The 14,711-nt window shown below is 50.9% G+C and overlaps 1 protein-coding gene across 1 annotated transcript in view; it reads right to left on the reverse strand.

Annotated features, from left to right (window-relative positions):
- The window catches only part of LOC112113874 (collagen and calcium-binding EGF domain-containing protein 1-like), a 34,154-nt gene extending 27,641 nt beyond the window's left edge, over positions 1–6,513 (reverse strand). The window contains exons 1-2 of the mRNA XM_024210321.1: positions 6,270–6,513; positions 1,694–1,774 (exon numbers count right to left, since the gene is read on the reverse strand). Of these exons, the coding sequence (XP_024066089.1) occupies positions 1,694–1,774; positions 6,270–6,352 (164 nt within the window). The 5' untranslated portion in view covers positions 6,353–6,513. The remainder of the gene's footprint in view (positions 1–1,693; positions 1,775–6,269) is intronic.
- Positions 6,514–14,711: the final 8,198 nt, after the last annotated feature.

Below are 14,711 nucleotides of genomic sequence, written 5' to 3' on the forward strand. Positions count from 1 at the left end.
TACCTATGCCGGTGGCAGTACCCCTCCCGTCAGTGTAGATTGTGTCTATACTGAGCCGCTACTGCGGCGTAGACAAGCCCAGAGTGTCGCTGACTTTCATTAAAACTCAAAGTACTAAAGCCCAGGTCCTCAAGGGTATTTAAGCTCCGAACTCTCATTGATTTCAGTGGGAGTTAGACACCTAAATACCTTTTAAAATCTGGCACTAAGTCACTTTTGAAATGGGACGTAGGCTCCTAAACCACTCAGATGCCTTTGAAAATATACTCTCTATATGTGTGTGTGTGGACAGCACCTAGCGTATTGCAGGGGCGGCGTGACTACAAATCTGCTGGATCAAAAGGTACGTCTAGGGTGGCGTGTAGAGTACGGACACTGCACACCCATGGGTGTCTATAGCGTGTAGATGGTGTGGCACAGCTTAGGGGGGTCGAGTGCCCTACACGCCTGAATCTCCCAGGGTACATACCCTACATGGCTCTCTGCCCACTCAAGCAGTGACTCCCGTCTACACTGCTGTTTGTAGCAGTGCAATGTCCTGCTGCCTCCCACCCCTTCCAGAGCCTTTCACTGTGACGTGTAGTCACACACTGCAGTGACAAGTGGGATGCAGCCTGCCTTTCACTGCGGCATGTTGGTACTCAACACGCCACCATAAGTGTGGACATAGCCAAAGAGAGACCCAAGGATTCAGTGCAATGGGCACAGAGTTGCCATGTGCGTCTGCAATCTCTCTTTCAGCGAGTGGCGGGGCGTATTCAGCTCTCTCCCAAAACTCCACGCTGCTCTATTTCTCCAGTCTCCAAAGGCTGAAGAATTCCCTTGGCGATGCAGAAAAAATGCTGGAGTGTCTGCCTTAAAAAATGCCTTTGCAATGACTGGAGGCTGCCAAGCACCGCTCTCCTCAGACCGTTTTCGACTGGAGATGACGCCGGTCCGAGGGAAGCTGGCCACATCTGGTGCTCAGCTGAGCTGCCTTGGAGAGACACATGGTTTGGGTTTGGACACTTCAGACCTCCTATTTCTGGTACAGGATTAGTGATCTCAACAGGGCTATAGATCACACACGGCACCTCAGTGCACAAAGCCCTGACTGGGGAAGAGAGCGACTCATGCCCGGGAGGGTTTCACTGGAGAAGCTCTGGGTAATAACAATAATTCTGTGAGTGTTTTATCTGAGAGTCTCAAAGCACTTTACAAATATTAACTCATTAAGCCCCGGAACGCCCTCAGGCCTGATCCTGCATTCCTCACACATTCACACTCTCCACAGTCAGTGGGCTGGACCCTCAGCATAGCTCTACTGGAGTCCTTGGAGCAACGCTGATTTACACCACCTGGGGCTCTGCCTGGGCGTTGTGACTATGCAGGATCAGACCCCCTGTGGTGCAGTTATTATCCCCATTGTACAGCTATGGGAACCGAGGCACAGAGAGCAGAAGGGACTTGCCCTTGGTGCGAGAGTGGAAGAACCAGAAATAGAACCCAAGCATCCTGGCTCCTGTTTCCCCGGATTTAACCATTAGATTACACTCTGTCACAGTCACTCTATCCTGAGAGCTGTGACCTGTTTGTTTATCCTCATTATAGGAAAGACAAAGCCTTCTAGATGCCCCCCAATTTCAAAATCCTTGGGGTGCTACATATGCCTCCCCTTTCCCGCCCTGAGCTTCCAGATAGGCACATGACTTACCGTAAGCATGTGGCCGGCGTCCCGCCTGCTCCTGTGCAGGAATATTCCACGGTCAGGATTTTATTCTTGGGACAAGATTCGCTGCAGGAAAGATGAAGGAAGAGTTTAAGTCTAGTTTTTCCTTCCAGATTGGATCGCAGGCTGCCTTGGTTCCTAAAGCCACCTCAGCCTGTCCCACCTGAGCGTCATAAGCACCTGTCAGTAGACATGGTTTGGTGGCTTTTGCTCATTGGTCTCGGGTCTGGAGTGACATGAGGGCCTTAAGGTTGTATTTGTCAGAATTAACTGTCCCTCCAAACAGACCACATCACAGGCAAGTGCCCTTGGATACTTGTGACCTGAGAGGCTAGTCAAATTTTGGTGCCCTAACTGCATCGACCTAAGTGCTATGCCTCTTGCGGAGGTGGAGTGATTAGGTGGGTGTAGTGGGCGACTTACATCAGCGGGAGCAACGTTGTAGTGTAGACACTTACAGAGTTAGGTCATCATAGGGCAGCTTACATCAACTTAACTCTGTAGTGCAGACCAGGCCCTAGGCTTTCTTGTTTTTTTCCTCTCTGTTCTTGGGTGTGTCCTCAGTATCAGTGTGATCTCTCGCACACCCATACAAACCTACCCCAAGCAATACTCAGCCCAGAAGCGCCTGGGCGGGTTCACACACACCTTTGTCTTAGGTGGCATTTATGTTTACAGTTGTGTTAACAGAAGGATGAGTTCACACCTACCAACCTCAATGAGTTTTTAATCCAACGCATGATAAGGTTTCACCCAGTTCATAACAATACGCTGCTCTTGGCAAGGGCTCCTAGCCAGTGGCATGCCTGCCTTTACCTTGCTATTAGCCCATAGTTAAGGTTAAGGTTTTGTCAAGGTTATTTTTAGTAAAAGTCAGGGACAGGTCACGGGCAATAAACAAAAATTAATGGAAGCCTGTGACCTGTCCCTGACTTTTACTAAAAATAACTGTGAGAAATGGAGCTGACGGGGGAGGACTGAAGCCTGAGTGGAGGAGCAGGGGGAATGGGAGCCCAAGCCCCACTGCAGAAGGGTGGGGGTGGTCCAGCACCTGCCACCCGGGCAGCTCGGAGTTGCTGGGGCCCCCCACAGAAGCTGGGAGTTCCAGGGTCCCCCCACCACCCATGGCGGTTCGGAGCTTTGGGGTCCCCACTCAGCCCATGGCAGTTCGGCGCTGTGGGGGCTGCGGTGCCTGGGGGGCTGGGAGCTCCAGGATGCCGCTGCCACCCACGGCAGCTTAGAACTGTAGGGTCCCTGCTGGCTGACAGCTCTGGCCCTCCACCCCAGGGCTGGTGGAAAATGTCACCGAGGTCTCTGAAAGTCACAGAATCTGTGACCTTCATGACATAATCTTACCCTTACCCATAGTGACCTGACATGATCTGCTAGCAACATGCTGCTCGGACTGGGAAGTTACATTCTAGCGCTCTAGCCAGAGTCTTCTAGCCCTAGCTAACGGCATCCCTTCAGTGCTTAGTGATCTTCTAGCCCTAGGTGGTATCGTACCTGCTTTGTCTGGTGATCTAGTCACATGCCTGCCTTTGATAGTGAGTGAGCTCTAGCTAACGTCATGCTGGTTATAGCTAGTGATCACCAGCCCATGAAGATGTTGCTACACTGGCTAGTGAACAATCAAATTATTGAATTATTGCTATTATTAGAACTGCCAAGCCTGGGGAGAAGGTGGTAGCTGTTCTTTGTTATGGTATCTTGTTAGTTTTTTGGTTAATAAAACCTAACCCCCAGGGTAGGGGGGAGTTTTGATTCCCCAGTGTATGGATTGTGTCTACGAGCAGGGCGGGAAAGTCTTTGACTAAGAGTGCTCATGAGTTTCAAGGTGTGTGTGTGTGTGTGTGTGTGTGTGTGAGAGAGAGAGAGAGAGAGATGCACTGGCGGTGTTGCCAGCCCCAAATGTTAAACAAGCAGGAGTCCGTCCCCAAAAATTCATGAGAGGCTTAAATATCATAAGAGTTTTTTTAAAGTAATAAATATGGGGCTCTTTATATCTGCCTTCTGGTTTATCAGCCTGGGGGCGGGGGGGGGGGCCCTCAAGTCACGTTTTCAAACTTTCCTGGGCTACAATCTTACTTTTTTAAAAACAAAAGCTGAGATTTTCATCTGATCACATGACTTGGGGAACTAGGGCTTTAAACAAAACCTCCAATATTGCGAGAGTTGGCAATGCTGCACTGGGCCAAAGTCATCCTGGTGTCACTCCATTGCTGTGATGCTTCCTCCGCAGCTCACAGGAACCTCCTTGAAACGCTCTCTAAACTCCATCCAACCCATTTCGTCCTTCCATTATGAAAGTCACTAAGTTCCCCCTCCAGGCAACTGTTAAACCCTCTGGCTGGACTCCTTGGTAACATCTGAGCCAGCTGCAGCAGTAACAACCCCGAGGGGGGTCTAAGAGTGGCCCGGAAAACCACACCGACTCACGCCATGCGGTGGTTTGGGAGCTGGGTAAGGCGGAGTGTTCATGTGTCATGGGGAGGAGAGGAAGTTGTTGTGCTGCTGCGGGTAGGAGGTTTGGCAGCACTGGCCCCATCAACACAACTGGCGTGTCTGAAACATCTTTTGCAGATATTTTTTTGACAGGCATAAGGAGATGTGTCATTGCTTCCAGTTAGTCCATTGTGCAACACCAGGAAAAACAATTTACTTGGAGGCTCCACAAAACGTGCCACAGGGGATGGAGGGTCGGCGCCTCAGCTGCTGTACGTTGGCATAGATCCACTGAAGTCGACAGAGCGAGCATGTCTGTTTACGCCAAGGGAGGATCTGGCCCTTAGCAAATACTTTGGTGTTTATGTCCTTAGCTATAAATCATTCTGCTCAGACAGGCTGTCTGTCTGTGTGTCTTGCAGATGAGTGGGATCTTTCTCTCTCTCTCTCTCGTTCTGCAGCACCGAACATGTTAACAAAACAGATGGGCCTGATTTGGGGCCTCGCTCTTATCCCCAGGTTGACACTGGTGTAACCCCACTGACTGTAAGGGAGTTATGCCTGATTTACCCTCCTGTAAGTGAGAAGAGAATCAGAGCCCAAACCTGAAGTCCTTCCTCCCTCAGAATTCCCACGGGGTCAGATCCAGACCTGATGGAAGCAGATGCAGTGTCAGTGGGGTCACTAGAGTTAGTCCTTCTTAAATCAGGCTGGAACTCAGCTCCCTGACCTCAGTTACAAATGCTGAAGGGGTAAGTAAAGGTGTTTGTGTGCAAAACCTGTTCCAAACACGCCTTCAGGGGGACAAGAACCACATGGCCCCGGGGTTCTTCCTCCACAGGATGGGCAAAGGCATGTGGTAATCCAGACACTGGAGGCTGCAATAGCTTTTGATGATAAACTCTTTGGGGCAAGGGCTGTCTTCAGACACAGCTGTACAGCCCTTAGCGCAATGGGGCCCCGCTGAGCTCAGTTTATTCCAGTCCCCCATTTGTCCACATTACAAAGCAACCACACACCTCATCCTTGGCACAATTGTCAGTCCGGGCTGCACTCTGATGCTGTAGGGCCAGACTGAGCTGCAGAGGGGCTTGGGGGCTCTGAGCTGCAGAGGGGCTCTGGGGATTAGTAACAGGGAATGGATCCCTTCGCTGCCAGATCATTAGTTCAGCGCTGGCCCAGGTTGCAAGCGCTGAAAGTCATTTACCAGCTGAGGGCTGCTCAGTGGCTTGTGCGAAATGGGTCCAGTTCCTAGGGCACAACTGCCAAATGCAATTAACGCTAATTGGCAACCCCTTGGTGGCCCTCCCAGAAGAGAGGCTAGGGACTGAATGCACAATGGAGACTGAACTCTTTCTTCTCTCCTCACTCAAGAGGTAGGGAAGCTCTTGCTGCCAGGGCCCATGCTGTGCTTGCCCTATAGACAAATCCACAGAGGACTGTCATCTACAGGGCTATTGTCAGCCCAGCACTAAATGCACCTTTAAACAAAACCACACAAAGGATTGACCTACAGTGAAAGAGCTGCAATAGAACCCAGGACTGGAATAGCAGGGGGGCTGCAGGTGAGGACTGGGGGGCACTGGCAGAGCGGGGGGGGGGGAGCCCAGGACTGGAATAGCAGGGGGCTGCAGGTGAGGACTGGGGGGCACTGGCAGAGCTGGGGGGAGCTCAGGACTGGAATAGCAGGTGCTGGCTCAGCCCCAGGAGCTCAGTGGCTCTGAGGACAAGTGGCAGGTGGCAGTCACCAGAGACCTGTGTAAGCAGAGTCCCGTCGGGCTCGCCAGTGACCTGCTCCTGGCGCTGGGGCGCGCTGGGGTGCCGGGAGCTGGCGGGGGGGCAAGGCGGGAGGTGCCGGCTAGTGGCCGAGAAGCTGCGCCCGGCCCGTCACGCTCCTTACGGGAAGGAGACGTTCGAGCTTCCCAGGCGGGCCGGAGCGCAGAACTGCGGGGGTGTTCGCAGGGCAGAGCAAGGAGCAGGCTCGGCTGCGCTGGGGCGTGCGGTTCCCGCACCGCGCCCCCGATCCGCCCCACACACCCCAGCGGGAGCCCAGGGCTTGCCTCTGCGCCCGGCTCGCCGGCCCTCGCCCCGCAGCCCCAAGCGCCCCGCATCTCACCTCTTCTGATCCCCGGAGAGCGGCGGGAAGGGGCCGGAGAGCAGGGAAGCGAAGAGCAGCTCGGCTTCCAGCAGGCGCAGCATCGCCCTGGACTCCCTCCCCAGGGCAGCCCCTCACAGCCGGGCCATGCGGGACCCCGCAAGGGGCTGGCGGCTCTGGGACAGCTCGGCTTCTCCCGTTGCTCCCCCTGGCCGGGGACCCCTGCCTGGCAGCCCGGCGCCCAGTCCCTGCGCAGGGTGTCCACAGCTCCGCTCTCTCCTCGTCTATCTGCCCGTTTGACTCGGCCGCCCTGCAGCGAGGCTCCCTGGGCCGAAGACAGAGTTCAGTCCTCCTCGGATCCCTGCCTTCTCCTGCGCTCGCCGCTTCGCCCTCGCCTTTTGTGTCCTGGCCGAGAGCCCCCTCTCCTGGTGCCAAAGGCTGCGTCCCTCTCCACCAAGACCTGCCCAGCGTCCGCAGCTTCTTTCCCAGGCCCGCCAGCTCTCCCTGGAGCATCCGTCTGCCAGCCTAGCCCGGATCTTGTTTAATCTTCAGGAGCTCTCCAGAATCGTGCCTGGATCTTGCTACATCTTAATCCTCCCTCCGTGCGGGGATACCGGTGATGGACCTGCAGCCAAACAGGGAACTGCCCAGAGGTTATGGGCCCCAACAGGTAGAGTGACCAGATGTCCCGATTTTATAGGGACAGTCCCAATTTTGGGGGCTTTTTCTTATATAGGCTCCTATTAGCCCCCAGCCCTGTCCCGATTTTCACACTTGCCCTCTGGTCACCCTACCAAGGAGGCATGTACAGTTAAAATGGGCGCCAAAGCCATGTAGAGTGGGAGTAGAGACTAGCACTGAGGGAGGAATGGTAGCACATTTTCACCCCCTTTAGCGCCCCTTTCCAGAACAGTGTAAAGGGACCTTTGAGGAACTGAGAGCCAGACCCAGCAAGGCATTGGGCATGGCACTAGGGAGAGGAATGGGCTATGAGGGGCCTGATTCTCCTTTCCCACGGGTGTAAATCAGGCCAAACTCCCCTGGAGTTGGTGGAATTTCACCCCTGTCTGGGCACAGGGGGGAGGGCCCATGCAACTGAAGTGCATTATTGTCCTGGTGATTGATTTTGTCTCCAGTCAGGACAAATACAAAACTCCCACGTTAAGCTCGGAGCACCTTGCCGATCATTTGAAACTAGGAGACCAGAATGGCAAACATCAGCTCACTCCTTCCACCAGCCAGGGGCATCCAATCAAACACCAACACCTCCATGGCCTAGCCTTGGTCCCCTGCCTCTCTGCAAAGGCCAGCTGAATCAAATGGGCCCTGCCCTTGACCAGTCTTTTGGACTAGGGATGGGAGGGAATTCCAGAGCCCCTGGGGCCCTCATGGAGAATGCCCTGCCAGCTGCCAGCTCGCTGTCACCTCTAAGCATCAGTCTCCTAAGAGAAGTGGGAGAAGTTTCCTCTCTGGAGGAATTTAAAATAGGTCTGAACAAAACATTGAGAACAATCCTGTGCTGGCAGGGAGATCAACTGAAGGACCTTCTGTCCATGGGCCAGATTGACAGCATGTGCAACTCAGCCTCGCTGCATAAACTTCAATGGTGTGGTGCCAATTTACACCAATTGAGGATCTGACCCCTGAGCTTTTATGGGCCAGATTCTGATGTCAGTTACACCAGTATATCAGAAGCTGGCCCTAGTCTCTCCCCTTCCAGAGGCTGATTGTGATATATGCGGAGTTTACACCTGAAACTATTTCAAGGTCATAACCAAACCTTACAAACAGAGGCAGTGCTTGTTGACCTGTGCTGCTGGCTTTGGCATAGTTGTTTTGAGTTCATGAACCCTTCCCCTGTAATTTAAACCCAGGGATCTTTAAAGCATGATTCAATTTAAAAACCCAACCAACTTGTTTTGCTAGCTAAGGAGTAACCTGTGCTATCTATTCAGGACACATTCTGCCACCCAATGCATAGGAGCGATGCCTGCCACAGAGGTACTGCACTGATTGAGTAATTGGTATTTTTCTCTTGCCCTTTTCTGCACACACACCCCCACCCCGCCCCGCCCCAGCCTTCCCCATATTTGCGTCTCACTCTGCCCATTCTCTGCTCTGTTTTTTCCTCCCTTCTCCTTTTCTCATTGTCTAGCTTAAGTAGGATGTGAGCCTGATAAAGTTTGTGATCAAACCGAACCTACATGCCCACAGTATCTGCTTGGCTTTGAAATTAGGCAAAAGGATCTCCCTAGTCACAAGCAAGTTCATTCATCCTCAAGGATTTTGATATCCCTCCACCAAAGGAACACCAGAGGATACTGTAGCCCAGGGGTAGGCAACCTATGGCACGTGTGCCGAAGGCGGCACGCGAGCTGATTTTCAGTGGCACTCACATTGCCTGGGTCCTGGTCACTGGTCCGCGGGGCTCTGCATTTTAATTTAATTTTAAATGAAGCTTCTTAAACATTTTGAAACCTTATTTACTTTACATACAACAATAGTTTAGTTCTATATTATAGACTCATAGAAAGAGACCTTCTAAAAAGGTTAAAATGTATTACTGGCACGCGAAACCTTAAATTAAAATGAATAAATGAAGATTCGGCACACCACTTCTGAAAGGTTGCCGACCCCTGCTGTAGCCTGAGACAAATGAAACTCATCTCACCAGTGAGAAATCTAAACCAGGAGCCTCGCCCGCTGTCCCAGATTAGAGAAATTTGGACATGGGATAAATGCCAGTAAGAGATGATTATGAATCAGTGGTTCTTAACTGTTTCTATACCATGCACTCAGGTGACATCAGAAAAGAGTTACAAGACTTCCCTTCCATAAAATTCCTTATCCCATCCCTTCCAGCCATAAAGAATGGGAGGAAGTCATGCCGCCCAATATGTCTTTGTGACCCCATGCAGTCACAGCCCCCAAGACTGAGATAGATAAGACAGGTAACCAGGAGTCTGGGGACCTTGTGTCCATGCTGAGGGAAAGTGCTGTTTGTGAAATCAAAACCCTGCTCCAGCTGCAGTCAATGGCTGTCAGTCAAAGCAGGATTGGGTGCCCAGGAATCTTGGAGTCAACGCAGGTCTTAAAAAACAAACCTCAAAACTTGTGCCTCGTTCATATGTCAGACAGGGGCATGTGGGGCATGAAGGAGGGTGGGGGGAGCAGATGGCAGAGCTGTGTGGGGTTTTTTTCAGTTGCAGCACTGGATGCAGCAGAGGTGGCAGGAATGCCAAAAGTTGTCTGGGGCCAAATCCTCAGCTGGAGTAAACTGGTGTAGTAGCTCCATCAAAACCCTCCATATCTGTGGGCTAAGGCTGGGTCTCGGCAGCTCTAGGCAGCTCTGAGATAGGCATGTGAAATTTAAACCAGGGCAGGGACTGGGAGAGCAGCTTCACAAAGCCAGGAGAAGCGTGGGTGGGAGCCTCTCGCTGCCCTCCCGCTGGGTTCTCCTGAAGATCAATGGCCCTGTTTTCTCAAACTCTGCTTCCGCTGAGTCAATGGTGAAACCTCCAGAGACAGTTGGCAGAGTTCGGCCAGTGCTAAGCCCCTTTGAAAATCCCACCCTCTTCACGGGGAAAATAGGGCCTTTCTGGATTTGGAACCAAAATTGCAGGGACAGATTTGGATCCTGGCATCTGAATCCTGCATCCCTGAAATTTGAAGAGGGCTGGAATTTGAGGTTCTGGTTTTACCAACCACAGTTCTAAAAGAAAGAGAGAGGACAACTGCCCTCCAACTCCTGGGATCCCTGCGTTCCACTTCCTAGCTCAAACCTCTGCAGACTGCAGCAGAATTCTCCTGCTTATGTTTCCCTCCCACACTCGAACCATGGCTTTCTGGAGAGTGTTCCCTACCAGAGAGCGATCAGTCTGGCCTGGCACAGCAGGTTGGCTGTCACACATAGCCACTGTCCCCTCTTTCTGGAATGTGGTGCAGCCTTGGAGGCAGGATACCAGAGCAGAGATGCAATTCTCAACTTAACTTCAGGTGGCACTGCTGTCCCATTTCCTTCTGAGGAAGAGCTGATTTCTAAGCACCCCTGGGCTATACAGAGGTCTTTATCAATCATGTAATGACCAGCTAGAGATGCTGCAGAGACACCCTGGAAAGCCCAGACTTTAGCTGGTCAGGTGATGGCTGGTGCATGTGGGTGAATGAGTTCTTAAGCCTAAAATGATCCAGATGGTTCTTTTCATTGTACATTGTTGACAGAGCTGAGTAGTGCAGAGATGGGGTAGGATGCAGGGGTGGAGTTTAAAGGATTTGATTTCTGATTGCTGGTCCCCCAGTTCTCAGAACAACGGACATCCTGCGAGTATTGTTACTGAGCCTGCAAAAAAATGCTTCTAGGCCTCATGAGCTGCAAAATATTCATGTTTGCAGCATAGTTCTTGGCCAGTTCCTTTTCAGGATTCCTGCTTCTTTTTAAACCTATAACTGCCATTGGGGAATTCCCCCTCAGTGCAGGGGGTTTCTCAAGTCAGCATACAGACAATCTAAGGGTTCTATGCTGTTTTCCGGTGTAGGGGCATGATGAGGTTCTGCCCAAGGGAAGGAAGGAGGGTGGATCTTGCTCGGGCAGGGTGTGGGCATGCAGGGCTTAAAGTTTCAGCTATCCTGGGCAGGTGAAATAATTCATAAAGGGTGAGTCAAAGTTAGTGTAAGTTAGAGCAGCCACTGGGCACCTCGACACCTTGTAATCTCATCTGCAAACACACATTCAGCTATCATATCCATGCTGACAACTCCCAGATTTACCTCTCTACTCCAGACCTGCCTCCTTCGGTCCCAACTAAAATCTCAGCCTGTCTCTCTGACTTCTCATGTAGGTTGAGCCATTAGCTTAGCTCAAACACAACCAAAACAGAGCTCCGAATCTTTCCTCCTAACTTCTCCCCTCTCCCTCCTTTCTCGATCATTAATGTAGACAACATCACCACCCTGCCTGCCACTTACCTCCGTAAACTGGGTCTCATCTTCGACTCAGCCCTCTCTCTCGATCCTCACAACCAGGAGGTGCCTGCATCTTGTTGATTTCTTCTGCATAGCATATCTAAGATACGGCCTTGTGGCCTTTCCACCCAAAAAGCTAAAACTCCTGTCCAGGCACTTATCATCTCATGTCTCAGTTCCTGAAACATCCTGTTCTCTGGCCTTGACAAAAGCAGTCAGAATGCTGCTGCAAGGATCATTTTCCTAGCTCGCCACTTTGATCATGTCACACCTCTCTTGGCATCCCTCCCCCAGCTCCTCTTTCTCTATCACTTTCTCTCATGCTGCCCTTCACTCATGGGTGGAGAGCCCCATAACCTTCTCATTGTCTTCCTTCAAATCCCTCCTTTGCCATAACGCCAATGCCTACAAGAAACTTGACAGTGGTTAGGCTGCTGATGTGCTGAGACTACTGCTTATCATACTGTCTCATTGTTTCCTTGTACTCCCCCATCTGTCTGCCTGTCTCCACCTGTTGCTTGTCTTATACTTAGGTTGTAAGTTCTTTGGGGCAGGAACTGTCTGTTCTGTACACTGCCTGGCACAGTGGGGTATTGGTCCATGACTGGGGCGCTGAGGTTCTACCACAATACAAATAATAAATCGTAATGATAATAATAATTGGCAGCTCAGAATCTGGACCATGAAACTTCAATAATGCCACAAAATGCGATGCCAGTTTCAGATTCTCCCCCCCACTTTCTCGGCTTATCTTCCCTGGGCCATTGTGGTTCCATTTGAAGGTGATCAGCAACAAAACTTGGAATGCAAATGGCCTTTCCTGTCTCATCTGGGCTCTAGAATGGCACTGTTCCCAATTGCACTTCTGTGACTGATCAAGCACAAGCTGCAAAGGAACCAAAGCATCCAGGCCAGCCGTCACATTTTGGGCACACCCAACATTCCTTGCAAATGTGTCAGGCCCTGTGGGGAGTCACATCTATCCCATGTTCCCACCCTATTGGCCTCTATAACGCCTGTGGGCCATAATGTCTATTTGCACCTGTCCATGTTTTGGGCTTGTTCCATCACCAGCTTTGAATGGATCCACCCTGCATGAGGAGGCACGAAGGCCCCAGGCGGGTGGGGATCATAGAATCATAGAATATCAGGGTTGGAAGGGACCTCAGGAGGTCATCTAGTCCAACCCACGCTGTGCTATGCCCTCACACTCATGTTGCAAATGTTGCAATGTGGGGGTCACTGTCCTGTCCTGCAGCCACTGCCAGGTCAACTCTGGGCTGGTAGTCTGTGACATATGCCAGCTCAGGGAGGGAAGACACTGGTGTGTTTCTGACTGCACTGCTTTTGACGACTGAATATCTTGTTGCAGGGTTGTTTCCTTTGTGATTTTCACCTAACAGGTTTCTTCTCTCGCTCTCTTTTGGTTCCTGATGGGACTGGCCTGGTTCCTTGAGGGAAGCTAGGGGGGAGAAGATCCAGCTGGACACTTGTCAGTTCCACCACATTGCTCCTGTCCCAATTCATAGAGTGGTGTGTACAGATCAAAGGGGAGGGGAGAAGCGCTGGGTCCCTGGAGAGGCCCAGGGAGGAAAGGAGAAAGCTGAAGATCCTTGTCAGTAGTGTCTCCTGTTTTGCTTTCTCTTTCAAATCTCAGGAGTCTGGGAGGTGGAAGGTTGGAAGGGTCTGCCCTGTGAAGAATCAAGAGTCCCCTCCCCACCCAGTGAGGCAGGTGTGGTAGCAGCCAGGTGAGAGGGGATGGAGTAGGAAAGACCCAGTACTTACCCTAGCAATTGGGCTGTCTCTGCTTAGATGATTGGGCTGGGCCTGCTGCACTCCTCAGCTCCTGCCACAGAGTCCTCTGATGGCGGGCTGTTTGTGGGGCCCCCAGCAGTTAATATGGGAGGTAACAGCCTACTGAGATGCACAGGTCAGCTCACTCTTCTCAGAGCTATTGTTTGAGGCTGTCTGCAGACTCAGGCAGGTACTGCTGCATCAGTTACACTCAGGTCACGTTTTCGAGCTTTTCTTCAAAACCATGACGGCTAGACATATCCTCTTATTTTTAATGAAAGCTAAAATTCTGACTATCACATGATTCCAGGAGCTGGAGCCCTAGACACCGGCTTATAGAGCCTATGTCTTTATCCAGCCCTGTCTTGGACCAAGACAGCTGTTGAGCCATGGTCCAGTATTTAATACAACAATCCCTAAACCTCGGATCAGTGCCATTTTCAATCCCTGTAGTGCTTAACTGCACCTGCTGTTCTACAGTGCCTGTCCTGCGAAAGACTTTGTCCCCACTGGAGATGTGGAAGTCCCATGGTCTCTTCTATTAAATTATCTTGGTGCGCTTTTGCTTTGTGATCTGCCTCCAAATCCCATTGTCACAACCCACACAATGCAGGGGTTGTTCAAAGGGAGAACAGGGCCTTTGGGGGCGTGTCAGGGAGTGGACAATTCATAAAAATTTTGTTCAGTGACAGCAGAGCCAGCATTTTTGGCTGTTTCCTTCTGTGAAAGGAGTGAACACCTGCCACAGAGGAAGCTGATGGTTACAGAGTAACAACCAAAAGCTTGTAGTTTTCATTTCCGCTGGAGTTATTTCAGCTTCTCTTTGCTCTACCACTGACGAAAGCCTGACTGACTGATCACCCAATCATAGAATCACAGTTCTGCCCATATATGCGCGTGCATGTGCAAGCATATATATAGACTCATGTACTGGTTTTACTTCTTCTTTTGGCTGCTGTGTGCTGTTGCTGGTTGGGGGATGAGCAGCAGATTGCTGATATTTCTACTACCCTTTGCCACTCCCTGATAATACATCTTGGGAAACAGAGTCAACTGACTGGTTCCTCGATGTGTCCTTATTACACCACAACCAGGAAGTCTGGAATGTGTTTGCCTATTCAACAAGGGCCTGATCCGACTCCCATTGTTTTTAATGGGAGCCGGCGCAGGCCTTGGATTGGATTGTTAGTGACTCATCAATATCCCTTGTTCGCTTATTTAAAAGAATCAAACCAATGAAGCTTCTTGTTAAACACTTAGTTCCAGATTGTGGAGTCTGTACTCACATTGGCGAGCACTTACTCATGTGAGTAATCCTCTGAATTCAATGGGCCTGCTTGAGTGAGCAACTGCTCAGCAGGATGAATCAGGGCTTTACAATTTGGCCCTTAGCTTATAGCATATGCAACCAACAATGGTTCCTAATAGTTACCTTTGTTGTCATCCCTTGTATTCTACACCACCCTGTTGTACTTTGTCTCTATCTATACTGAATGCTCTTTGCGGCAGGGACTGTATGATTGTATGTTGGTAGGGCACCCAGCACAGTGATTTGATCCTAATTGGGGTCTCCGGGAGCTACTGTAATGCACATTAATGATTTAATAATAATTAATAATAAATAACACTGCTCTACAGCCAAAATGCTTCTGAAATAAAAGTAGTCAAACTTTACTAATTCTGGGTCACTGAGAACGAAAATGATGC

This window comes from Terrapene carolina, unplaced genomic scaffold, assembly GCF_002925995.2.
Source record: "Terrapene carolina triunguis isolate 2854851 unplaced genomic scaffold, T_m_triunguis-2.0 Scaffold67, whole genome shotgun sequence".
Taxonomy (NCBI): Eukaryota; Metazoa; Chordata; order Testudines; family Emydidae; genus Terrapene; species Terrapene triunguis.